Here is a 27,411-nt window from a genome sequence, read left to right as displayed (position 1 = left end):
CACCACTCTGTGTGAATTCCACAGATTCACCACTTTCTGTGTGTAAACTGATTTTCTAACCAAACTGCTTTCCACAGCACTCCAAAATCATCAAGAGCTGCTAAGTCTTCATTCCATCCACTTGATACATATGATAATTAAACTTTTCAATTGGCATTGTTAGTGAGGCTAGAATTTAATCATTCATCACCCATTGACCTGAAGGTGGCAGCAGTGATCCACATTCTTAAATAGCTCCAAATAGTCAGTCCGATGTACGTTATAGCTCCAGAATTTGCTGGATAAAACCAATTACAGTGAACGAACAAGATGAGGTTTCCAAGTCAGGATGGAGTGAGACCTGATGGACAACTTTTAGGTAGTGGCATTGCCATGGACTTGCTGTGATTTCCACTCGAGTTCGTGGGGCTTGTGGCGTGGGGATACTTCCCCAGACTTTACAAACTGTACACTCCATTCCTTAAGAGTCTCATATAGTTTGAGGGGCACTCAAGGTAAATGATGGCTACAATCCTGACAGTTGCCTTTCCCTTAATGGAAAGGTTTGAGAGTCAGGTAGTCAATCACTTTGCAGAATATCCAACTTCCGAATTGCTTGCTTGGCTGCTCAGAGTTCATAATTGGGCCACAGGTAACATTAATTTATGAGGGTGGGGAATATAGCAAGAGTAAAGCAAGTGAATATCATCAATGGTGGCGAGACTAATTTAGTGCTCATAGTTACAGCCTGGGATTGGTAGGTCTAAATATTGAAGTGGTTATTACAAATTGTGTTATCAGAGTTTCAAATGTTAATGCAAAGCTCAGTAAACTTCATTTCAGATCTTGTAACCAAAAATATCTCAGTAATAACAAATTAGTTAAAGACAATATGTACTTAGTCACTGCCCTGACCAACTCATGTCATGCTGATCATATCAACCAATGACCACAATCATTTTTCTTGGTGCATTGTATGACTAGTTTTACCTGGGCTCTTGATCTTGTCTGTGGTCAAATGTTGCTTTCATGTTAAGGACATTCGCTCATTTCTGGAACCAAGCAAGTTGGTCATTATTGAGACCAAGGATCTAATGAGGTCTGGAATAAAGTGATCTTGGTGGAATTGAAATCTTGGGCGAGTCTCATTTGGTAGTACAATTAACTACAATTCCCATTACTTTGGGAATAATCATATAGATTCATTACATTATTGATGATGGGCAATAAACACTGACCTTGCAGACATATCCACATCCCCAAAAGAATAAAGAGCAATGGCAATTAGTTGGGTTGGATTTGTCCTAGTTTTTATGGTGCTGTTCATTAAACACCAGTAATGTTTATCTGCTTGAGAATATACATCCCATCCATGGTAGACACAAAAAACTGGAGTAACTCAGCGGGTCTGACAGCATCTCTGGGGAAAAGGAATAGGTGACGTTTTGGGTCGAGGCCCCTCTTCAGACACTTCCCATCCATGGTATGTGGCAAAAATGCTGCTTCACTTGAAATAAAACAGCTCAGGAAACAATAACTGTTCATCTTGGTTTGTGCTGAACATATGCCCAAGTGACTCATATCTTATTTGTGTGCGTAAAGTACACATCTAGGTTAACAAGAATGATCCCAGAGTTAACATGTGGAACATTTGATGGCTCTGGACATGTACTCTCTGATCGTTTAGAAGGATGAGGGGAATGTCATTGAAACCTACCAAATAATGAAAAGCCTAGATAGAATGGACGTGGGAAGATGTTTCCAGTAATGGCAGAGTCTAGAACTAGAGGGCAGAGCCTCAGAATAAAAGGATGTACATTCAAATGAAGATGAGGAAGAATTTATTTAGCTGGTGGGTGGTACAACTGTGGAAATCATTGCTACGGCAGCTGTGAAGGCCAAGACACTTGGTATTTTTAAATCAAAGATTGATAGGTTCTTGATGAGCAAGGGCAGCATAGTTTACAGGGATAAGGCAGGAGAACGTGGTTAAGGGGAAAAACAGATCAGCCATGTTGGAATGACAGGGTAGACTCAATGGGCCAAATGGCCTAATTCTGCTCTTAAGTCTTATGGTCGTAGAGGCAGATACTCTGTATTTAAGAGGCTTTTAGATAGGCACATGAATACGCAGGGAATCGAGGGACATGGATCAGGCACACAGGGAGATCAAGTTAAATTGGCATCATGCTCAGCACAGATATTGTGGACCAAAGGACCCGTTCCTGTGCTGTACTATATTATGTCGAAAGAAGCTCATCCACTTGAAGTGAAAATTTACAATACAGTTTGTAAATCTCACACACACACACACAAATCAATGAAAATAATCAGCTAGTTCCAACATGCACTGAATGAATTTTGATTCACATCTCAAATCAAGAAAGCATATTAATCTGCAACAGCTGACATTAATTCAAATGTTCTCAAATTTGTAAATGTACACCCCGAAAACAACAGCTAAACAAGATATTCTGAATATGCATTGTCTTGTCTTTTAAAAAAAAAATCTACGCACAGAAGACTAATAAAAAGAAATACAGGTGTCCACTTGAGGGCACTCTAGTCCAAATTACTTATCAGAGGATAATATAATCATAATTCTCATGAGCAAGTATGACCTATTGCTTACACTTTACATTCAAATCTGAAGGATGGCTCTGAAAGCAATTCTAAACCAAAATTGATAAACTGCAATTTATTATAAATTGACATCTCAGGGTCTTTCGTTGTTTTACCAGAATAAATCTCAAACCATGTAAAAATTAGTTATTTAAAATCAATAAACTTATTTTTGTCTGGAGGAAACAGTTCATATTTACTCTAATTTTGAAAGATATATTATTTAATTGATAAAGGATTATATTATTGCAGAAAGACAAATTTCAAAAGAAATAAAGGATAGTGAAATTCAGATATAACTGATTTTGCTGGGTGAGTAATCTTAGCCTTTCCTTAGATAGCTCATTGATCCTTTATGATCTACAGAACAGCATACAATTCTAAGCCTCACATTGTTCAAATTGAACTTTACATATGATGGATAAAAGTTTACATGTTTTTCCTACAGTAAATTAAGATAATGACAGAAATACAATACCTTTTTTTAAATTTCAAAACAGGGACCTTGTCAGACAAATACTTGTCCTGAAGAAATAAAAATACAGCTGGAAATGCCCAGAATCTGAAATTGTAATACTTTCTCTCTCCCCCCCACAGGTCCTACCTGACCTGCTGTATATACCCCCCACCATTTCAGACTTCCATCACTTGAATTTTGTCTGATTTTTAGTGGACTTCATGAGAACATCACCCATTTTCTTAAAGATGGTGAACCTACTTGCATCTCTTCTTTCGTAAAGCTGGCTGCTTCATCCCCTAGTTCATGCAAGTACATGCAGTCTGGTTTAGGACATTGCATGTTCTTTAGGAAATAACTGCAATATTTTGTTGTGCCTAAAGATGCCTTGGGAGAAAGAAAAATTAAGTCAGTCATTGTACTCAGCTGCAACTCTTACATGATTAAGATCAATCAAAAAACTGCTACAGTTTAAGAATAAGGGACAAGCCATTTAGAATGGAGACAAGGAAACACTTTTTCTCACAGAGAGTTGCGAGTCTGTGGAATTCTCAGCCTCAGAGGGTGGTGGAGGCAGGCTCTCTGGATGCTTTCAAGAGAGAGCCAGATAGGGCCCTTAAAGATAGCGGAGTCAGGGGATATGGGGAGAAGGCAGGAACAGGGTACTGATTGGGGATGATCAGCCATGATCACATTGAATGACAGCGCTGGCTACTCCTGCATCTATTGTCTATTGCTAGTAAATTGTCAACACAGTAAAAATGATACAGGTTTGCATTACTGGTCTTTGTTTGGTATAGTGTTAATAGTTTGCAGTTACGCAGCTGCTTCAAGGTTCAGCGCTTGCCAAGAGATGCATGCTTATTCTACGGAAGCTAGTTGATCATCATAACACTATTTCCCCCATTGGGCACAGGTCAAGCGATCAGTGACTTGGCCGAAGGTAGACACAAAAAGCTGGAGTAACTCAGCGGGACAGGCAGAATCTCTGAGGAGAAGGTATGGGTGACGTTTCGGGTCGAGGCGGCCGTTTCATTTCAGGAATAACTATATTTTTTAGGAAGATGGTTTTTTTGCGCAGAACAAGAGACTGAACCATATACAACACAGATTTGGGTTTTGATGCAAAATCTTTATTTAAACATGCAAATACCAAATTCAAATGACTAAAAACAATTTGAAAGGATACTTCGACAGGGTAGTTCTTCTTTCACTTAAAATAAAAGATAGACTAACCCATAACAGCTTCTAACATCTCAAACAGATATTAGGAGAATCAATCTTTTAACATATTAACAGTTTATACATATGATTTACATGGAATTCTAAAAATTTACAAAGTGAATTAGATGAATACCCGAGGTTGTAGGGACTTGGGGAAAAGTGGCATCTATCGGTGTTCTATTCCATGATACGCTACAGAAACTTAGAGACTTATGACTAACGTACACAGGTAAATTTTATCGACATGCCAATTTACAGTGCCTTGTAAGTAATATTCTGGAAATTATTTCAATAACCAGCAAAACTGGCAATTTATCTTTTGTGAGCACCACAGGATACTCAAATAGTGCTCAAAACTCAAAGCAATTGTGCTTTGGCAATGACGTGGGTACATAAATCTTTATTGGAAACCATTCTGCTCTTTACCATATGGCCTTTATCTCAGCAAATGCATGTTTGCTTATTTATTTCACAATTTGATAGTTCATTTTGTGTTGGGTTGTTTGCACTGCAGTTATACAATACAAGGACCCTTACAGATCTCAAAATATAACATGCATTAATGTTTAAAGCAGGAGGCCATAAAGCAATTCCTTACCTTAAGTGTCCTGCCATCCACCACCACATTGTTTACACACTGTATTGCTCTTAGTGCGTCTTCAGACCGTATGTAGGTTACATAAGCACTAGCACTGGGACCCTTGAAGAAACACAATTTAATTAGCACCAAGGAAAAAAATAAATCCTGCTTTTAAACATTCACAATCACACAAGGCAGCAATAATTAGAGCATTAGATGATATAATACTGATGGAGTCAAATTGCCAGATTGTACCTGCGCTGGCTCTTTGGCACTTGAATACAACACTAATGGAGAACTAACTGGAAGAGAACCAAGAAGTAATGGAAGAATCTTGGAGAGCTACAGAGCCAGTGTGTGCAAATCCACAAAATGCAATTAATACGAATGAGCTGCAGATTTAAATATCATAATAAAGGATGGGGTAAAAGGTAAGAAAGCAATAAAAATGACAGAGCACCAGGCAAAGTGCAGGACAGGTGGAATAGCTCCACTGCCCTTGTGGACGTCAAGATGATCATGGGGTCAAATAGTATCCTCCCGATCGTTGCCATTTTATCACAATCCATTAATCCCACAGGCCAGCTCCTTGAGGTTTGTTTTAAAATAACTATTTTCCATCAAAGTATTCATTCAGAACTCCATTGTGCTGCTAATGAACTCGTCTCCACAATATCATCAATAAGTGCACTACCGGTACGTTGTTGTAGTAAATGCTTCACAGTAGGCCTGCTTTTTCTGCCACACACACACACATTCAATTTATGCCTTTCGGTTAATGGTTCTTCTGCCAAAGGAAGCATTTACAGACTCTGAACTATTCATGATTTTCTATCACACCTTCTTTCAACATTTTGAACTTCAGGATTGACAGCAATCCTCTTCTGATATTCCAGAAAATGTATCTGCTAATTTGCCTGAATTCAGATGATGCATATTAATCATATTTAGTAATACCTCATTGATGAGATTAAAGCCAAAAAAAACCTGCAAATGCTTGAAATAGGAAACAAAACCAGAATATGACAGGAATTTATGGTGAGGCAGCATTTGCCAAAAAAGATAATGGGTTAACGTTTTACATATTTGGAAATATGCCGACTACACGGTGGCACAGCAGTAGAGTTGTTGCCTTACAGTGTCAGAGACCCGAGTTCGATTCCGATTCAGAGTGCTGTCTGTATGGAGTTTGTACGTTCTCCCAATGACCTGCGTGGATTTTCCCCAGGAGCTCTGGTTTCCTCACATGTTCCAAAGAAGTACAGGTTTGTAAGTTAAATGGTTTCAGTATAATTAATTGACCTTGGTGCGTATAGGATAGTGTTAATGTGCGGGGATTACTGGTCGGTGTGGACTTGGTGGGTCGAAGGGCCTTTTTCCACACTATATCTCCACATTAAACTAAACTACAGGTCATCAACATGAAACAGTAACTCCTTTATTCACATATACTGCCTAACTTAAGAATATCCAGCAGGTCAATCAGCATCTGTGGAAGTCCAGGAATGATCAATGTTTTGGATCAAGAGCCTGCATTAGTCCTGTTGGAGGGTGTTGATTCAAAATATCAACTATTCCTTGACCTCCACAAATACTGCCTGACCTGCTGAGTTTCTCCAGCAGTTTTTTTTGCTCCAGATTTAATCATCTGCAGTATCATGTCTCCAGAAAACCTGGTATTATTTTTTCATTGCATGAATCATATAATATTTTTAAGTGCAATTCCATTACATATTTACCAACGTTTCTAATATATTGGCGCTCTGACATTTGCCACATAGAGTAGATAAATGCATTTTATTCAAAGTAAGATATTACCCCTGAATGAAAAAAGTGGGCTCAGTTCAGCAAATCTATCAGCCATATTCTGGCAGACTGTACTAAATACCAAAGGAAGTAAATAAAGGAGAAAATTAACAGATAAATTAGCTAATGTTGTGTAACCTTACCTGTGAACCTGCATATGATGTACTGTTGTTGATGACAACTTTATGTATTTTACCAAACTTCCCAAAATATTCTGGCCGTTTTAAAACCTGATAAAAAAGTACAATTTTTAGCCCGAGATTCAATTCAAAATCTCAGATTAATGTAAACGTTTAAACAACAAGAGTACAAAACCAATTCTATGAGCAATAAAGTGTCAACAAACACCAAGATGGGCCAACGACAAGGAATTATCTGCAGTTTTTTTTAGTCAGCCAACATACAACCATGTGGTAGAAGCTTCATCATATGCTGAGCTGCTAAAATACACGTTTGGGAGGATATTATTCAAAATTGTCCAGCTCACAATAAATACAAAATAAAATTTGTATGATGGTCTCATGGGTGAATACTGGCTCAATGCAACTGTCCCCAATTGAATATTACATTTTTTTGTTCACAATTTATTTGCAGTAACAATTTTAATATGCAGAGACCAACATGTGGACAGGTTTGTTGTATATTTTGGTGATTGCAAGGACCTGAAAAAGAATACTTAGACCAAATTGAACAACTGTCGAAAGATGGTCAAAATAAACAATCAGCTGAACAGTGCAAATGTTAATGATGATACTCAAAAAGCTATTGCAAAGACATCCTTGGCATTAATTTGACATTATACAATTTTTACAGTTTGATTAAACCTGACTATTATTACCCCATCAGCCCCAGCATGTGTAATATGATGTAGTTTCATCATATTTATCCACAAGTTAACATCTGAACTGGACAACAGCAGGTTTGATGATTCCTTTGAGCAAATTAGTGGGTCAGTTTCCCCACATTCAAAAGAATTTGAAATGCACTTTCTCAAATATTACGTATTTTAGAAAACTCAGAGGTTGTGAAAACCATGACATAAAACGCAAAATAACTTTGGCTTACCTCTGGATCTGCTAACCGTTGTGATAGACCAACCACAAAAACTAGATTCTTCTGTACAACACGCACACTAGCCAAATGCTTGCGGTTTTCTGAGATTTTTTGTTTCCGCTCATTCTGTTTCTGTTTCTTCTCATTTTTTATCCTTTGTAGCTCCTCTTGAGAGAGTGGTTTGTAGACAGCAGGGTCTTCAGGGTAAGGCTAGGGGGAGGAGGAGAAGAAAGAGACATAAATACAGTCTACATGATTAGAAAGGAACAAACCCATTGCTCAATGAGCCGTTTTGTACCCAGAGCAAAACATTTGGAAAAGATTTATTCATCCAAACACATTGTGCAGGGAAGCATCTCACGGGAAGGCTTAATAGTCAAATATCTCCTCAAGCATTTTGAATTCAAAATATTCAATAATTTAATTACATGTGGGCCCTTTCAAGAAATATCAGTTTCAATCACACATGAAAGGGATCATTCAAGAAATGTTTTTCAGGCACTGGAGGAACATCCTTTCACCCCTCTTCATTCTTGGGATTTTGCAAGGTTCCCGTTATTAGTTGTCTGAGTTACCAGCCCAAAATAACCTCAAAGACGAAACTCCTATAGTATCCAGTAAATCATAACTACATTAGTATGTATTTCTCCAGCAATCCAGGGCTACCTTTGATTTAACTACAGCCATTATCTCATAGATGTGCTTTTAATTTCTCACCTTTTTGCCAAACTACTTCACGTGCATAAGAGATAAGTGTAAAGGCAAGAGTTCTATTTTTATATATGTTAAGAGGGGATGACCATGTTAGCACAATCAGAATCTCAAATTGCTATGGTTGGAGAGTGGCTTCTACTAAACAAACTTACTTTTCTGCATGCTGGACAGAGGCCGTTCTCATCTGTGCGTATACGGTGCCAACAGAAACGACAGATCTGGTAACCACATGTGCAAGGGAAGAAGTTGATGTCATCAATTTCAAGAGGCTCCATGCAGAGTGGGCATTCGACAGGGTCCTCCTTCATGTCAGGGCTGCGAGACATCTCCAGTATGCACAGGATATTCAACTTCACCAATGAAACTGCGCAAATCTGAGTGTTTCAAGAAAAAAAAAGTTAGTGTTTGGGGAGCATGTTTTCACAATTACTTTTTAAAAATAACATTTCAAAAAAATTTACAATTGTACATTTTACTCAAATCATATACTAATGAGCCAAAGTAACAATTTTGTGGGAAGTGTTGATTTAGCAGCACAATTGTGCACTTAACTAGGTCAAGGTCAGTTTATAGTCACACGTACCAAATTAAGGTACAGTGAAATTTGTGTTGCCATACTGCCATACTAAGTGAAAAACAAGACACACAGCCACATAAAAGTCAACATAAACATCCATCACAGTGGATCCCACATTCCTCACTGTGATGGAAGACAATACATTGCTTCTTAATTCATCCTTGCAATGGTTGAGAATCTAAAATAGCAGTGTCTAAACTTTTTACTGATATCCGTTTTATGAAATGAAACCCGAAATGCTCAATCCAGCTTGATAATTGAGAGATAAATCTTATAATTTCTAGGATTCATGATGAAATTTGTTTCCACAAACACTGATTTTGCACTAATAACAGAAAAGTTACTTTTGTACAATTCAATAACTGAAATTACTCCCAATGCAAGGCACCCAGACTAAAAGAAAGCACACCCAGCAATACCTCACCCCATTTGGTATATTGTACAGTAAACCATCATTTTAACAGGCTGTGGTGGTGGGGGGGGGGGGGGGGGGGGGGGGGGGGGGGGGGTGAACTGTTTTCCTTTTTGCCCTGACTGCCCACTATAGCCAAGTAGCATGAATGACCAATTTAAAGTAGTCTTCGGTATTGCTGCTTTCAGGATGTTGGATTTGGATTAAGAAACATCTTGCATGTACTATACAATTTCTGGAGAAGTGGATTAGGACCAAGACAGTTTCGGACGCAACAAAGTTATTTTCTTGCAGGATTTCAAAGTAAAAAAAGGCATTTTAAATTTTAATACTTTATTGCTGCAAGCTTAAAATACTAAAGACTACATTTAAAATTATTTAATATTTTTAAATTGTTTAACATTGCACAAGTTGCCAATAGACGTCTTTGCTTGTCAACTTCAATAACCATCTTACGTGAAATTGAGACACTGATAACTGCAAGGTTATATGGAAACAGGTTTTATCCCTTGGACATTTTCCCCAACATAGCTTTCATTGCTCGTCAATTTCCAAACTTAAGTTGTTCTCCAGCTTCCGAATGAAACAATGTGAAAACCAATTTAGCCAGTGTAACGCAAATAACATTCCCCAATTCATCCCTTGTATCATATCCTATTGGTGTTGTGAAAATACACATCATAGCAGAACTACCTGCACATAACACACTGCAGCAATTCAGTGAAAGCTTTTTTTGTTCCATGCTATCCAGTTAGCGGAGAGACTATACATGATTACAATCAAGGTGTCCACAGTGTATAGATATAGGGAATAATGTTTAGTGCAAGATAAAGTCCAGAAAAGTCCAAGTAAAGATAGCATGATAGTCTCCAAGATGTAGATGGTAGATCAGCACCACTCTAGTTGGTAACAGGATGGTTCAGTCACCCAATGACAGCTGGGAAGAAATATTCCCCAATCTGGAGGTAAGCGTTTTCACACTGGTGACCTTGCCACGGCAGTGTAACGTGTAGATGGAGTCAATGGAAGAGAGATTGGTTTGATTGATGGTCTGAGCTGCGTCCACAATTTCCTTCAGTCTTGGATGGAGCTGTTCCCAAACCATGCTGTGATGCCCCCCAATAAAATGCTTTCTAAGACATAGATGCAGAAGTCGAGAAGAGTTGTTAGGTACATGCCAAACCTCCTAAATTTTCTAAGGAAGTAGAGGTATTGGCCATTGTTTGAATATGGCCAATAGGACAAGTTGCTGGTGATATTTACTAAAATGAACTTGAAGCTTTCAACCACCACTACTTCAGCTCCAGCATACTGGGCTATGTATAGTGTTTCACTTCCTGAAGTCGATCACAACTTCCTTTATCTTGCTGACATTGAGGGAAAGGTTGTTGTCTGGGGACCAGGTTATAGGGGGTTTTAATCTCCTTCCTGTACTCAGTCTCATCATTATTTGATATCTGTCCCACTACGATGATGTTATCTGCGAATTTGTAAATTGAATTGCTTTTGTATTTGGCTGTACCGTCATGGGTGTATAAGAAATAACAGATGGTTGAGCTGATTTGTCGAGGATGATTTGTCATCTATTCTCACTGGTTGCAGACGGTTGGTCTGGAATTTGTAGATCCAGTTGCAGAGGTGAATGCTGACCCGAGTTACACGAGTTTGGGGATGAGCTTGGATGGAATAATGGTATTGAAAGGAGACCTGTAGTCTATGAATAGCAGTCCGAGTAGAGCTGTTGTCTATGAATAGAAGTCATTAAATGTCACTTTGGCCAAAAAGTCTGTCTTTCTGCCAATAGGTGACAGATGGCAGGACTTCCACATCAGGTAACATTTTATAAATTCTCACCACTCACCTTTATCGTCAGCTGGGGAAATAAAACTCCAACGCTATGGAGTTAATAACTTACGATCAGATTTACCTCAGGTGACCCAATTATACTGCTATCCAATTAAAATGGTGATCGAAAGCTGTTATAATTGTCCCAGCATACTTGAAATTTAAGGTTAAGAAAAAAAGGCATCCACCTATTTGCCATCAAAACTATGTTACAATGATAAAGGGTAAAGGCCCTGACCCACTTACGCGATTTTTTTTCGGTGACTGCCGGCAACCGTCATAGTCGCAGCAGGTCGCCTAAAATTTTCAAAATGTTGAAAATCCAGCGGCGACCAGAAAAATGTACATCTTTGGGCAACTACTCACGACCAAACAGATGTCACCTCGCAACAAAAAAATTGCCTAAGTGGGACAGGCCCTTAGTGGAAGCTTTTGCCCAATCTTAAGTACAGCTGAAAAGTCCTCCTTCTGTGGTTAATTTTAATTGATCCAAACATGTAGATTCAAATGTCTTATAACTATTAGAGGCCATGTTCCAAAACCATTCCATGTTCCAATCATTCACCATGAAGTAATTGCAATTAAACAAATTAATCAAGTAGTATACAAAAAACAGAGTGTTGTAGCCAATTTTGAATAAGGCAACATCAAGGCGTTTAGTTTAGGTGTTATGATTTACATTCGTCACCTGAAACACTTTTTTCCCTGGTTGTCATTACAATGATTCCTCCAATTCTCTTGGCCATTGTGTTGATGCCCTAACTGCAGATTGCATCATACATTTCTATGCAGTCAGTGGAATAAGTAAACCCTAGCCACAGTCTATTTCTTTTCATTTCCTCCAGTAGGACCAGGAACTGTGCTGTAATGCAAGATCCCCGCCTTTACAGGAGTATGATATCTTTATTTATGCTTGCAGAGGCTGTACAGAAAATAAACCATTTCCACTGATGTAAGCAAATTCCAGGTCACACTTCTGTAAGTCAGCGTTTATTATTCAAAGCTACAAAACAACTTAATTCTTTACATCAAAAAAATGTGGTTGGTCTCAGCTTTGCAATAGGAAGCAGGTCAGGCAGCATGCCAATACCAACAAAGCGTGTCATTCAGTCAGTATACATGACTCTGTTAAATATTATTTCAAACTGATTATTAAAACAAGGAAAACCAAAAGTGCAGATCCTGCATCACCAGTCTGTTTTTAATTGCCTCAAGTTCCAGAATCATTTGAATTGAAGTTTGATTTTCTTAAAATCATTACACCCAACATGCCATTCTTGCATTACTCTCGACTTATAACAGAAAGTCAGTGATCCTATTTTCCTTGTGAACGCGGTCAAACTAAAGTTGAAGTGTTAAATCAAAATGAATCCATGTACAGAAAATATTTTGAGATGAACACTAGAGTCCGTACAAAAAGCCATTATTAGTCAAAATATTTAACCATCTTTCACTGTTTAACCACATCTCCTTGTGGAGTAGCCGCTTTGGATAATACTTCACATCCTTCACTTTATTAGTTATTTAAATTATGACATCGGATGGAAGTTGCATACCAAATCTCATTGCGCTTATGTGCAATGACAATAAAATATATTATTATTATTATTAATAATGACCCTCATTTTGCATGATTTCAAAGGAATCTTTCAGAACCTAATAAAGCACCTTTCTTGATGCCTGTAAAATATTGTGCAGCAATAGACTTACTGGCATGTGAGACACTAATCAACCAGTGGTTTGATAACCCTGGAAAAAGCTTTACTCACATGGTAGGGGAAATACTCTAGTCTTAACTAACTGTGGCAATGACTGTCACTCGACACAAAGGTAGCTTACAGAAGCCCATTCATGTTCATATAAAGTCAGTCGCACATTGGGAACATGTTCCAATTCAACCCAGAGTGTCTAACATAGAAAAACTTGGACATTAAGCTATTTCCCAAAAGTGATTGCCTGCCAAAATTGTGGAAAGGAAGGCCTGCAAACACTCAACTGCTAGACAGCCAAATGTTGTAACCCTGGTACCACAGCTGGTCTACAACTTGTTTAACTGATGTGCACTTATGCTGAGGGAGCAGGGCAAGAGGAAACTCAGTAATTGCAAGCAGAATAACCAGGAGGTTATTTTAAAAAGAGCAAAAGCGCATGAAATATGCTACGAGTCTGTCACAACAACCTTTGAAGCTAATCCCAAGGCAGCAGCCTCGATTAAAAGCAACCAAGATACTGGATCTCTCAAGAGAGTCAAAGAAAAACAATTTGCAAATTTAAAGCAGCCAACGTCCAAAGCAGCAAGATCTTCCCAGTGTCACTACAGAGTAACAGCTCACCTCTGTACGGAGGACAGCAGAAAAAAAAGCACACAATGTGAAATGAAGATGTGGTGAAACCAAAAATGTGCCTCAAAGAAATAAAAGGTTGTAACAAGGCAAAGCATTGAAAGCACCAGTGCCGGCAAACCCCTCCTCTGGGAAATTGAGGGTGGCGATACAAAAGGCTAAACTCTTCAATTCTGGGAAACAAGAAGAGGGTAGCACCCTACATACATAGTTCCAGCAAACCAGATTGGGAGCACCACTGTGAGCAGCGATGCACACTAGCTCCAGAAATATAGTCACATGATAATGGGAAATATACCAGCTTAACAATCCAGAAGCAGGGGTTTTTGCAGGGGTGTGACCAAACATATTTCTATCTACAATGGTCACACAGTGGTCCCAATCAATCTGGTCAAGAAACAATGGTGACCATTCCTATGTATCTTCTGTTGCAGGAAGTAATACTACTTTGAAATCACAGAGATAGTTAGGAGTGTCTCCATGTGGCAAACGTAACGCATTAAGACACTCCACTCACGCACATCCTCAGCCCTAGCTGAGAGCATTGAAAGGCTGGCCATTTTCCAGATGCTACTGTTGGCAATGCCCCAGCCAGTCTAAAAATCCTGTCCATTTGAATAACATATCTCCAAAATATTTGAAAATTGTACTAATTTACAAATGCATCCAAAATCTTATGGTGAATTTATTTGCCTTCTATTTCCAAAACTCCTGAATGCTGCCGAATAACAGGAAGCAATTTTGAAGTTATAATTTAAGCCCTGTTTAGAGAGAATGCAGATGCTGGGAACAAACTAAGGCCCCCCGAGGACTGTTTCGCCAGTCAATACTCCAAGTTGCCAATTTGCTATCCATTCAGCTATCTCTCTTTGGATCCCATGTGATCTAACCTTCCAGAGCAGCCTACCATGCGGAAGTCGAGCCTGCCAGTGTAGAAATACCCTCTGCCCTCATCAACCTTGGAAAAACTCAGATTGAGAGACATATTTATGGGCGCCTCACGTCGGACACCTTACACGTTTTTCTTTCTACCTGCTAAATTTTTGAGTCGGTTGATGTATAGTGGAGACATGATAGTACACAAAAAGAAAGAAGAATTCAATACAAAACAGTACGAGGCAATTAATGCACAGATCGGGAGGGGGACGTGGGGCTAAGGATAGGCATGGTGAAGAGATAGGTCTTGAGGCGGGACTGGAAGATGGTGAGGGACACGGAATTGCGGATCAGTTGGGGGAAGGAGTTCCAGAGCCTGGGAGCTGCCCTGGAGAAGGCTCTGTCCCCAAAACTGTGGAGGTTGGACTTGTGGATGGAGAGGAGACCGGCTGATGTGGATCTGACGGACCGTGAGGGTTGGTAGGGGGAGAGGAGGTTAGTGAGATATGGGCGGGGGCAGATGGTGGAGGGCTTTGTAGGCGAGGATCAGGATTTTGTAGTTGATCCAGTGGGAGATGGGAAGCCAGTGAAGTTGTTTGAGGACTGGAGTGATGTGATGCCAGGATTTGTTGTGGGTGATGAGTCGGGCGGCTGCGTTCTGGACCAGTTGGAGTCGGTTGATGTTGGTGGAGCTGATGCCAAGGAGAAGTGAGTCGCAGTAGTCCAGTCGGGAGGAGATGAAGGCATGGATAAGTCTTTCAGCAGCGGGAGGCGTGAGAGAGGGTCTGAGTTTGGCGATGTTGCGGAGATGAAAGAAGGAGGTTTTAATGACATGGCGGATGTGAGGCTCAAGGGAGAGGGTGGAATCAAAGATCACGCCAAGGTTGCGGGCCTGGGGAGATAGTGGTGCTGTCGATGGTGAGTGGGGTTATTGATTTTGCCGATGTGGCTTTGGAGCCTATGAGGAAATGTCCTCAGATGTCCTCAGATATCCGATTAAGCCCTGGATCTATCTTCATACACGAAGTACCTTCAGTACTTCTTCGTCGGTAACACTGACTGCTCTCAAGACACTTCTATTGACTGCCTCAAGTTCCTTCGTCCTACTGTCTTTCTCCTCGGTAAATAGAGGAGAAATACTCAGCTCCTCCCATATAGTCTCACCAGACAAACCGTTCATAATGTCATCTCTGACCACTGCCGTGACATTCCAACCAACAATCCTCTTTTTCCCCCTCACCCATCTCTCCTGAATCTCCAATACCCTGGAGCATTGAGCTGCCTCTGCCCCTCCCTTAACCAGGTTCAGTAATGGCTATATCGTCCCAGTCGCTCATACCTATCCATGCCCCAAGCTCATCTGCCTTACCCGTCAGGCCCCTTGCAATAAAATATGTGCAGTTTAAACCAACCCTCCTTCCTCGCTCTCCACCTTTCACCTGCCCATTCTGTCCACTAACGTTTCCCTCACCACCCTCCATACCAACTTCTAACCTCTCATCTGCCTCGGTCCGGTACGAGATCCCATCCCCACCTGCCAATCTAGTTTAGGTAATACCCAAATAATATTTAGGTAACTTTCTGCCTTTGTTCCCACCAAACAGGACAACTGAATTTACTGACCCAGACTCTGACCTTCTTGCAACTTGACATGTTACCCTCAGCAAAAAAATGTACGACTGCAAGGCATTAAATTTCGTTCAGACTGAAAGGCCTGAATGACAATAAAGGATACTTTGACTTTGACTATAGTTTCTTAATAAATCAACCCAAGTCTCTCCTAATAACATATTTAAAAATCAATTAACTCCTTTTCTCCCTCCATTTCTCTCTCATTTCTTCAACCTTTGTGCTGGAATTTTCCATCAATCTAACTCAATCAAAATCACTAACATACATATTGTGCCATTTATTTATTTGAAAACCCTGGATTACAGACAGTCACATTCACAGGATTTGTCTACCTTCAGTTTGTTTAAAGTCTCATTGCAGGCGATTTCTTTTTACCATCCTAATTCTTAATTTTTTTTACTCGTGTCCACTGTGAAAAGAAATACAAAATATTTTATCATCACTGCAACTTTCTTATTCCCCTCTTAATTAACTGAATTCTGATTACTAATTCTGGAATTTGTCTTCGGGCAGCTGTTCATCATGTGTGCTGGACTTAATCCCTGAAGGTTTCCACATTGGAGCTTGTATTATCGACCAAATGTCTCATCAATTTCATTCACCCACATGAATTACTGTAATTCCTTTTCATTCCTTCAACTTGTGCTTTAGAACAGAAATCTGTTGAAGGGCTATTAAAAATTCAAATACATCCTTTCTTACTTTCATTTTTTTACTGAATAGCTGGGTATAATCTTGAAGACTGTCAGTGCTATCATCTTAGAAAATTTGGTTAAATACAAAGATGTAGAAACAGATCAGCACATTTCATACAGCACAGCAATGACTGCCAATTAGACATACTTAGCTAAACTTGTCCGACGCAATTTAAAAGAATAGATCAAAGCATTAAAAAAAAAACTAACATACCAAATGAAATGTTTTGACTGGAAACTTTTACTTATTCAGATGCTACATGTAATCAGTCACCATGTGACTGGTGGTGTGCCTCAGGGATCTGTACCGAGCCCATTGCTGTTCGTCACCTACACTGCCCTCCCAAGACCCGTAATTTATTTATTTGTCTCTGTACTCCACAATTTGAGATTTATAATAGAAAAAAATCACATGCGGGTAAAGTGCATATTGTCAGATTATAACAAGGGCAATTTTTGATCCATTTTGGTTTCACCATGTAGAATTTCCAGCTGAGTTTATACATTTATATAGTCCCCCCATTTCCATTTCCCTCCAACCATAATGTTTGGGACACATGGCTTCACGGGTGTTTGTAATTGCTCAGGTGTGTTTAATTGCTTCCTTAATGCAGGTATAAGAGAGCTCTCAGCTCATAGTATTTCCTCCCGTCTTTCCATCACCTTTGGAAACTTTTATTACTGTTTATCAACATGAGGATGAAAGTTGTGCCAATGAAGTCAAAGAAACCATGAGACTGAGAAACAAGAATAAAACTGTTAGAGACATCAGCCAAACCTTAGTCTTACCAAAATCAACTGTTTGGAACATCATTAAGAAGAAAGAGGGCACTGGTGAGCTTACTAATCGCAAAGGGACTGGCAGGCCAAGGAAGACCTCCACAGCTGACAGAATAATTATTTCTATAATAAAGAAAAACTATTTGAAGTCTGAAGAAGGCTCTTGAACCGAAACGTCACCCATTCCTTCTATCCAGAGATGCTCCCTGTCCCACTGAGTTAATCCAGCATATTGTGTCTATCCCGGTCTTAAATAACCTGCATTATCTTAAATAACTATTTCTTGTTGATATATAAATCGAGAAAGTTAGGGAAGTTAGAAATAAGGATAGATGAATCCCTGGGGCTGGACAAGTGCACCCTTAGATACTGGGAAAGCAGGGAAGAAAGAAATCAGAGGCCTTTGCAGAGCCATTAGTATCTTTGTTAGCCACTGGTGATGTACTAGACTGAAGAGTGGTTAATATTGTGCTTCCTGTGTACTTCCTGCGGCAAACACTATCTGCCACAGGCAATGATGGTCCAGTTTTATACTGCCATCATAGAGTCTATCCTCACCTTCTCCATCATTGTCTGGTTTGGCTCAGCCACCAAACATGACATCCGGAGGCTGCAGCGCATTGTTCGATCAGCCGAGAAGGTTGTTGGCTGCAAAATGTTGAATATTAGATCAAAGGAAAAGCTACACGATGATGCTCGAAAATAGTGAGCCTGAAGTAAAAATGTTTTACAATTTGGCAAGTTTAAGGAATTAATAAAGACAGGGTAGAGGGAACATAAAGATAGGATGGCAAAAGAAAGAAAAATGTTATAAGAATTTTGATATATGTAAAAAGAAGATTAGAATGCTCATGTGGATACCTCAAACGAGAAATTCTACACTATTTCCCAAGAAATTGTCGAATGGAGAGCTGGAGATCTAGAGTAAAGTTTAAAGAAAGTGTTTTTGAAAACTACTACTGCAAAAAGCAAATAGAAAATTATATCCATCTCAAAACTAACGGCATGCAACTCAAGTTTGTGAAGGCATTAGCGATGGAACCAAGGGATGCACTGGCTGCACTTTTCTGAAATTCCATACGATTCTCAAATGGCTTCTTGGACTGAAAAGCAGAAAAGGCAGCAATCCACTATTTAATGAAGATGGAAAAAAGAACTATGGGCCATTTGGGCTGGTTAAATGCTCAAAATAATTATTAATAAAGTAACAAAATACTTTGAAAATAATAGAATTGGACAGCGTCAGTCTGGTTCACAAGCTAATCTTCAACTTAACTTTTTTTACAGTTATAACTTGCAGAATAGGTAAGAGATTCAAGAGAGTTTATTATCATGTGGCCCAGATAGGCAGGAAAAGCGGCTTCCCCACAGCCATCAGGCTATTAAACTCAACTCAAACAAAACTCTGAACATTAATAGCCCATTAAAATGCAATGGGCTATTAATGTTCAGAGTTTTGTTTGAGTTGAGTTTAATAGCCTGATGGCTGTGGGGAAGCTGCTTTTCCTGAACCTGGATTTTGCAGATTTCAGGCTCCTGTACCTTCTACCTGAAGGTAGCGGGGAGATGAGTATGTGGCCAGGTAATAATTAGTCATTCAAATTGGCTGATGATATAAAGGATCATTCAAATTGGCTGATGATATAAAGCTAGCTGATTGTGACTGCATGACGAGACTGACTAGGGTCTAGAGTCAGCTTCATAAAATTATACAATAATGCTGAAACATGCCTTCGGTCCACATTGGCCATGAAAGTTGGAATTTGACCTAGTTCTCAACATGCCATTCTGGGCTTTAGGAGGATATAAAGCAATGTGAATGGGAGGGATTTAGGCACATTTAGTGTGGAAAATTGAGAAGTAGTTCACTTTGGTTGAATAAAATAGAAAGCCAAAGCATCTTGATAAATAATGGCCAAAGACATGATGTCATTGGTACTCCAGCGGTGCACAGCGTTTGTACAGAAATTAGCATGCAGGCTCAGCAGTCAGTCAGGAAGATAAGCAATACTTTGGCTTTCATTAAAAGGGGATTTGAATAAAATAATATTGTGCCGTGGTGCAGTCATATCTGGAATCCTTCGCCAAGAAAAAATATACACATAGTAAGTTCAGAAAAGATTCACCAGATTGCTTCCCGAGAAGATGAACCAGTCTTGAGGAAAGATAGAATAAATTTGATCTACATTCTTCTGTTTTTAGAAATATACAGGTGATTTCACTCAGCTGTGCAAATGTTTTTCTTGACATAGAGTAATGCCAAGAACCAAGGACAGTGCCAGAATAAGGAACGAGAAGCAATTTATTTACTGAGGGAATATAATCACGACCCAGAAAGGGAAAGTATGAAATGTTGAGCGTATTGGAGACACGAAGAAATATTTTCAGATATTAAGAGAATTAACAGTTCAGGAGAACAGCAGACATGAAAGGTCAATCAAGTGTATTGAATGTTACATTATAATAGTTGCTAACATTTTCTCCAGAACCCCAAAGGTTTGATTGACTATTGAAAATTTGAAGAAGGGTCTCGACCCGAAACGTCACCTATTCCTTCTTTCCAGAAATGATGCCTGTCCTGCCTAGTTACCCCAGCATTTTGTGTCTATCTTCGATTTAAACCAGCATCTGAAGATCTTTCCTACACATCAACTCTTGAAATGATCAATAAAGTTAACATCATCAGGCTATGTGCACAACCCCACAACTGCAGTTGTTATTTTTGATCACACATTTGCAACAATGCTAATAAGTAAATTGGTAGATCACATTAATTTGATGTTAATTTGATGTGAACTCTGTATTGTTGCAGTCTGACCACTGGGTGATATCACGGACACGTTGTCGCACTTCACCTTCCTTAACTGAAAGTGGCCAGCAGGATATGTATTCAGTGTATTCAATTCATTTTAATTTCTTCAAATGTTAACTTAAAAAAGGTTCCATGAACTCAATCAATATAAAGAGAAAGTAACCACATGATACAACCAGTTTGATTTGTACAAATGCTCAGTACGCTACAAAACAAAACGCACTATGGAATCATGCTACTTTGCAAGTGACACAATATCTTTAAAGAATAGACATTAAATAGCAAAATTTCACATTCTTATCTAAAAATGTTCACATCCCTCCATTTAAAAAGATGTTAAATCTTTCTAGAATTCCACTTTTTCTGAGCAAAAAATACACATGCAGAGATCGCCCTCTACTGACCAATAATATTAGGACAGCAATTTGTAGTAACCAATGAAAGGCTGAAGGAACAAATAAATGTGTAGGAAGGAACTGCAGATGCTGGTTTACACCAAAAATAGATGCAAAATGCTGGAATAACACAGGACAGACAGCATCTCTGGATAGACTGAAGGGTCTGAAGATGGGTCTCAACCCGAAACGTCACCCATTTACTTCTATCCAGGGATGCTGCCCGTCCTGCTGAGTTACTACGGCATTTGGTGTCTATCTTAGCAACAAATATACGTCATCCTGAAATTGCGCAGCAATGTATTATGAATGAGTTGGCACATCATAGCTAACCTTGTCAGTATCAGAATCATACAGCAATGTTGGTGGAACTTTGGCCCACTGCGCATGAAATAGTTGTTATTAATCCCAATCCCCAAATTGAGCATAACAGTCACATTATACCAAGTTATATTAAATTATATATAACCCTTGGTGTTTTTACCCTAACTCCTCCTGACAATCACTGATCATAAAAAAATTGACTCGTAAAAATGTTTCTCTTCAAACCACCCAAAATCTACCTTCTCTAGCAATCAAGCCTTCAGCAATTGGGAACAATTTCTCATTTACTCTATTCAAATGCATGAATTTTCCATGTATTATCTTCTTCACGCTAAAAACAATTTTCTCAAGTCACTCCACATCATTGTAATCTCTGGTGATTTTTTAGTTCATCTCCTGACACCCAACTTTCCAATAATTTAAGCCTTACTTCCCCTCTTCTATGGTAGCCAGAAAGGAACCATTTACCATCAGAGGTCTAACTTTTAAAGAAAACTTAGGACAACTCATTGCTATCGCACATCATCCTGGGGTTTATAAAATATTTTCCCCAGCTTGTGCTGCTAGCTTCAAATTCATCTCAATGCAAAGACCAGTGGTGCAGAAGGAGCATAATAAGGAAGATGGGCAAGAGGAAAAGTGTTGGAAATAGAGGAAATTAAGTTGAGAGTTTTACTCATTAAGGCAGAGGGAAAGCCATTTAGGCAAGGAGGATACTTCAGAAGCAACAGAACACAAGGATTCATCAGTGGAAAAAAATATTGGTAGCCAGTCTATCTGCTGAAGAGATATAAAGTCAGAAACAGAAGTGTCAACGATGGACCATGTAAATGCAAGAGCAGGGTAGAAGTTGGCAGCAGTAATCATATTGGAGTTATTTATGGTTGCAGAATGCATCACCAATGCTGTCATTAATATATCAGAAAGGTGGGGAAGCAATACCAACTTATCCTGGACCATTCCACACATTCAATGGAAAGATAAACACAGTTACTGCCCTTGAGTTCTCATAGGTACACCTTGAATCTGGAGAAACTTCTTTGTAAGGACAAGTTCCGCCAATTTCGGCTTAACATTCTGTTGTCTGAAAAGCAATTTTATTCAGCCTTACACTTTGATGCCACACCACCAGTCAGCTTAGGAAACCTTGGTGCCTGCCACCTGTGATTCAAACCCAGGACATGCCATTTTGCTAATTTCTATAGCATGGTGATCAAACACCTTTAAAAAGCCTACAATTGAAATGATGATCAGCTACTTCAAATTAAACATGATTTGACTTTAACAAATCCATAACAACTTTTTAGTTAGCTTTCCAAATGGCAATTAACTTTGTCCCAAATTGAAGCCTCTAAATACGTCAGTGATTGTATGATAAATGCAAGGGCCAGTTTTATTAGTTTGGTCTTGAATGATTCTTGTGTGGGTCACATTTGTCTTGCAGTGAACATGCATTTACTTGTACAGAGTTTTCCTTGTATCTGTGGTTCCCTTAAGTAATCAGTTCATTGGCTATATTTAAGAGGGTTAGATGTGGCCCTTGTGGCTAAGGGGATCAGGGGGTATGGAGAGAAGGCAGGTACGGGATACTGAGTTGGATGATCAGCCATGATCATATTGAATGGCGGTGCAGGCTCGAAGGGCCGAATGGCCTACTCCTGCACCTAATTTCTATGTTTCTATTACCATTCTGAATATACAACTGACACAAATACCATTCAACAATGTAACTTAAGATAGCCAAAATATTTCTTAATTCATCTTTTACTTCTATTAATCTCAGCTCTTTTCAGGGAAGCATTAGTGATATTTATCCACTGCCTTGATATACCTTCAGTAGGTAATCCACGTCCCAGAAGAACAGGAATCACTGCTCCCTGCATGACCACGAGATTTGTGCAGGAACTCAGATTCAGATCTTCAAATAATCTTTTTCCTCAGAAGACCGAAAGCTGTACTGGCACATCAAACAGCAGTGGTGAATTGCATCATGCCTGCCTTCAGTACCCAAGATGTGGGGGTGCTCCACCTATTTCCAGAGTCTTTCCACAAATCTTTAATATTGGATGGCAGTGTGGTACAGCAGGCCAAAGTTTGTAGAAGACATTTGCCTTGCACATATTAAGTGTAAAGACCATCATTTTGTTTACTTCAATACAATCATTGCAACTGCAGAGGGTGTGCAAGCACCATCTGACTGAAGCTTGGTTTTAGAATGTAACCATCCTAACTTAAACGGTTCCGTTTTATTTCTGAACATCAGCTTCACTCCTGCAGGTGGCAAAATTCACCATTATTGCTCAAAAGATTGAAACAATTAGGGTAATGAAATAACTTTAGTTTTTCCACTGCATCCAGCTCCAATCTCATCTCAGATCAACCCAACCACGGCAACCCAAGACAATATCTTGATAGCATTTAAGTTTGGGTGGAAAAATGGCCGTTTATCATTTAATGCTCATCTATGCCAGAGGGTGAAGATGCATTGTTGACAATAGATCAACCATTTGCCTGGAACTTGGATAAAATCAGATAACCTCATCATTATATTTAACATCTCCAAAAACCATAAGCTTAATTGGACCTGGCAAAACAAAAAATATGTAGAGAGAGCAAGGGGGCTTTGTACCTTCACAGCAAATTCCTTTACAGTCATGGTTTGTGTGACAAACGATACAATACTCAACATTTTCTATATGGGTTCAACACCAAATTTAGGGAAAGATATAAAGTGAAGAATTAGGAACATTGAACAATTTAGAGATGGAAACAGATAGCAATAACATGGATGAAGAAGGATGTCGATCCAAAACGTCACCCATTCCTTCGCTCCAGAGTGGCTGCCTGTCTCACTGAGTTACTCCAGCTTTTTGTGTCTATCTTCAGTTTAAACCAGCATCTGCAGTTCCTTCTTACGTATATGGGAATGGATTAGAACTATACTGAAGGCACTTAGGGCAGAGATAATTGAATGGAAACATTCTGGTGCACACCATGAATTGTCAAATCTATTGCCCATAAAATACATTTTATACAGCAGCTTCCATGAAATAGTATGAACATTTTTGAAATGCATAGCACGCAATGTTTAGTCAGTAACAAAGAGATTACGATGGCACTGAAGACTAATTTCAAAATATGATTGACATCCAAATTTAGCCAAGATGTAGATATAGCTTCCTTTTTGGCAGTGCAAGGGTAGATGGCCCAAGAGTTAGGATAATTATTCCCAGTGAAACTACTTTAGCCAGGTCTCTTCCTGAACGCTCATGGCAATCATAACCAGAGTGTATAAAACAGTATTACACGAGGATTCTGGATGCTTGAATTTGCACACAAAAGGCAAACTCAAGCAACAGGGAAGCTTTTGACTGGTGCTTAATGATGTTAAAACTGACCCATGGCTATGAAATACAAATTATTCCAGGCAGCAAAACCAATCAATTTTAGCAACCAAAAAATCTGACTGGGTTTGGATTTCTAAACGTCAAGTCTTATCCAGTGGCCATATACTCTGTGGAAAATTTTCACTATTGATCTTTATGGCAACTTTCTCGCAAAATTACCAATGACCATTTGGAACATACGTCTGAAGAAAGGCCTCGACCCGAAACGTCACCCATTCCTTCTGTCCCGAGATGCTGCCTGTAATTCCCGCCGAGTTACTCCAGCATTTTGTGTCTACACGTTTTCATTTTGTGGAAACACATTTCTTGTACGGTATTTCTAATTTCTTTAAAATTGTTTCAATGGCTATCTATTACCACCTCTGTGTAACGCTATTTATGTTCTGGACTGTCTACCCAGAAAATAATTCAAATTCAAACTCAGCAGTTTAAAAATTCAGGTTCTCTATTTAAAACAACCAGAGATAAAACTCAATGATTATTAGTGTCAGTTTAAAAAAAACCCTTCTGCTTCAAAGCCTTATAACGAAGCCTGGCTTAAACATGTCTGTTCTATTCAATTGTAGATCCCCACCTTCTGTTAAATGCCACCTCAAACAGAGCTTAGGTCGGGTCTTGTACAGGGTCTTGGTGAGACCACACCTGGAGTATTGCGGACAGTTTTGGTCTCCAAATCTGAGGAAGGACATTATTGCCATAGAGGGAGTGCAGAGACGGTTCACCAGACTGATTCCTGGGATGTCAGGACTGTCTTATGAAGAAAGACTGGATAGACTTGGTTTATACTCTCTAGAATTTAGAAGATTGAGAGGGGATCTTATAGAAACTTACAAACTTCTTAAGGGGTTGGACAGGCTAGATGCAGGAAGATTATAACGATGTTAGGGAAGTCCAGGACAAGGGGTCACAGCTTAAGGATAAACCTTTAAAACCGATGAGAAGAACTTTTTTCACACAGAGAGTGCTGAATCTCTGGAACTCTCTGCCACAGAGAGTAGTTGATGCCAGTTCATTGGCTAATTTAAGAGGGAGTTAGATGTGGCCCTTGTGGCTAAGGGGATCAGGGGGTATGGAGAGAAGGCAGGTACGGGATACCGAGCAATGATCAATTGAATGGCGATTTACAACCTATGTCTGCAAAATTTGTAGTCCATCTGCAAGTTTGTAGTCCATCTAGCAGTAACACGGGTTATCCACATGGCTACTATATAAAGGAGTAACTGCAATACATTGTAAACATTGTGTGCAGTGTGGAAATTGTTGCTCATGCTCTGCACTCATTTATTTGTAATTCTTACAAAATTAAGTAGACCATGCATGTAAACAATAAGGCTAAATAATATTCATCCATGCTCTGCAAAGTGGCAATGAACACTTGCAATGGCTTACCTGCAGAAAGCTGTGGAGAATTTAGGACAGGTGAATTAATTATGAAAGATTGGAGAATTGAAGGTTATGGGGAACTGTCACGGAAGAGTTGAGGCCAGTGTAGAACAGTTATGGTCATACTGAATGGCAGAGCAGGCTTGAGGGACCAGGTGGCCTACTCCTGCTCTTCCATTCTTTGGAATTAAAGAATGACCATCTCCCCATCACAAGGAGGTGTCTCAACACAAACTCTTGACATTCTATAATATTACCAGCATTGAGACCCCAACTATCTATTATTCTTATGCAAAAGAGTTATGGGCCTGTCCCACTTCAGCAATTTTTCAGGCGACTGCCAAGTTGCCGGCAGTTGCCTGAAAAAACGGCAACTGGAACGGCGACTGTCAGAGTGGAACACACACACATCACTACCCTCACCAGCCCGTTATGCAGGCGGGGGACAGGGCAAGTGGGGAGAGCGCTGTCCGAGTGAAATTCACACGGTGCAAAGCCAAAGTGATACCGCGATGAACAGGAAGGTTGGCGCTGTAATTAAGACGGCTAAAGCACAATGCACAGCAAGTCCTTGAGAAGGGGGGAGGAGAAAGGGAGAAGGGGGTGAGAAAGAGGAGTGGAGACAACTTTTAACAGCTGTGAAGCTCGGCGGACATTTAACAATACCGGTCGGTTATCCTTGGTTCTGAAAACTACTGCTCACATTTTTTTTCCCTCCCAACGAGCCAATGAAATAAGCACGGGTTACAACCTGCGAGAACCTACGACCTCCTGGCGACTTACCTACAGCACTCAAATTCTCGCTACTTTCCATGTTGAAAAATTTGCGACGACAATAATCAAGACCATAAGCGACCAGAATGCGGAAACTCCTCACGACCATGACAGCGACTCCCCGGCAACCACCCGCGAACATGAGGCGACCGCATAGTCGCCTGAAAAGTCGCCTAAGTGGAACAGGCCCATTAGGATGTGGCATCACCACCTGGATGATGTCAACATCCTAGAACTGTTGGTTCAAGGACAGGCTTTAGAAGCTGACCAAAATATCTTGTAGCATTAAAGCCTGTATACCAATACCTATTCACTAAAAAGACAAAGTGTTTTCTTCAGGTGGACCCCAACCTGAAACGTCACTTACCAATGTTCTCCACAGATGCTGCCTGACCTGCCGAGTTAATCCAGCACTGTGTCCTTTTGTGTATTCCTTGGTTCTACATACCAATGCACTTTTTTTTAGCTTTTCACAAATTACATACTTCTTACACATAATTCATCCATCACCTTAAGGGCACAAAAGACGCAGCTCCAATAACACAAAATTCTTTACCATTCAAGACAGTGCAGCCAACTTGATGGGTGCATGTGTAGGAAAGAACTGCAGATGTTGGTTTAAATCGAAGGTAGACACAAAATGCTGGAGTATCTCAGCAGGGCAGGCAGCATCTCTGGAGGGAAGGAATGGGTGACGTTTCAGGTCGAGACCCTTCTTCAGA

General features: G+C 39.6%; 1 protein-coding gene across 7 annotated transcripts in view; it reads right to left on the bottom strand.

Annotated features, from left to right (window-relative positions):
- The window catches only part of cnot4b (CCR4-NOT transcription complex, subunit 4b), a 120,864-nt gene that overhangs the window by 64,309 nt on the left and 29,144 nt on the right, over window positions 1–27,411 (bottom strand). For all 7 annotated transcript variants that reach the window (XM_055650365.1, XM_055650364.1, XM_055650369.1 and 4 more), the window contains exons 2-6: window positions 8,588–8,809; window positions 7,734–7,931; window positions 6,812–6,898; window positions 4,881–4,982; window positions 3,320–3,445 (exon numbers count right to left, since the gene is read on the bottom strand). In XM_055650365.1, coding sequence (XP_055506340.1) covers window positions 3,320–3,445; window positions 4,881–4,982; window positions 6,812–6,898; window positions 7,734–7,931; window positions 8,588–8,761 — 687 coding nt within the window. In that variant the 5' untranslated portion in view covers window positions 8,762–8,809. The remainder of the gene's footprint in view (window positions 1–3,319; window positions 3,446–4,880; window positions 4,983–6,811; window positions 6,899–7,733; window positions 7,932–8,587; window positions 8,810–27,411) is intronic.

This window comes from Leucoraja erinacea, chromosome 19 (assembly GCF_028641065.1).
Source record: "Leucoraja erinacea ecotype New England chromosome 19, Leri_hhj_1, whole genome shotgun sequence".
Lineage (NCBI taxonomy): Eukaryota > Metazoa > Chordata > Chondrichthyes > Rajiformes > Rajidae > Leucoraja > Leucoraja erinaceus.
This window is presented reverse-complemented; position numbering and strand designations above follow the sequence as displayed.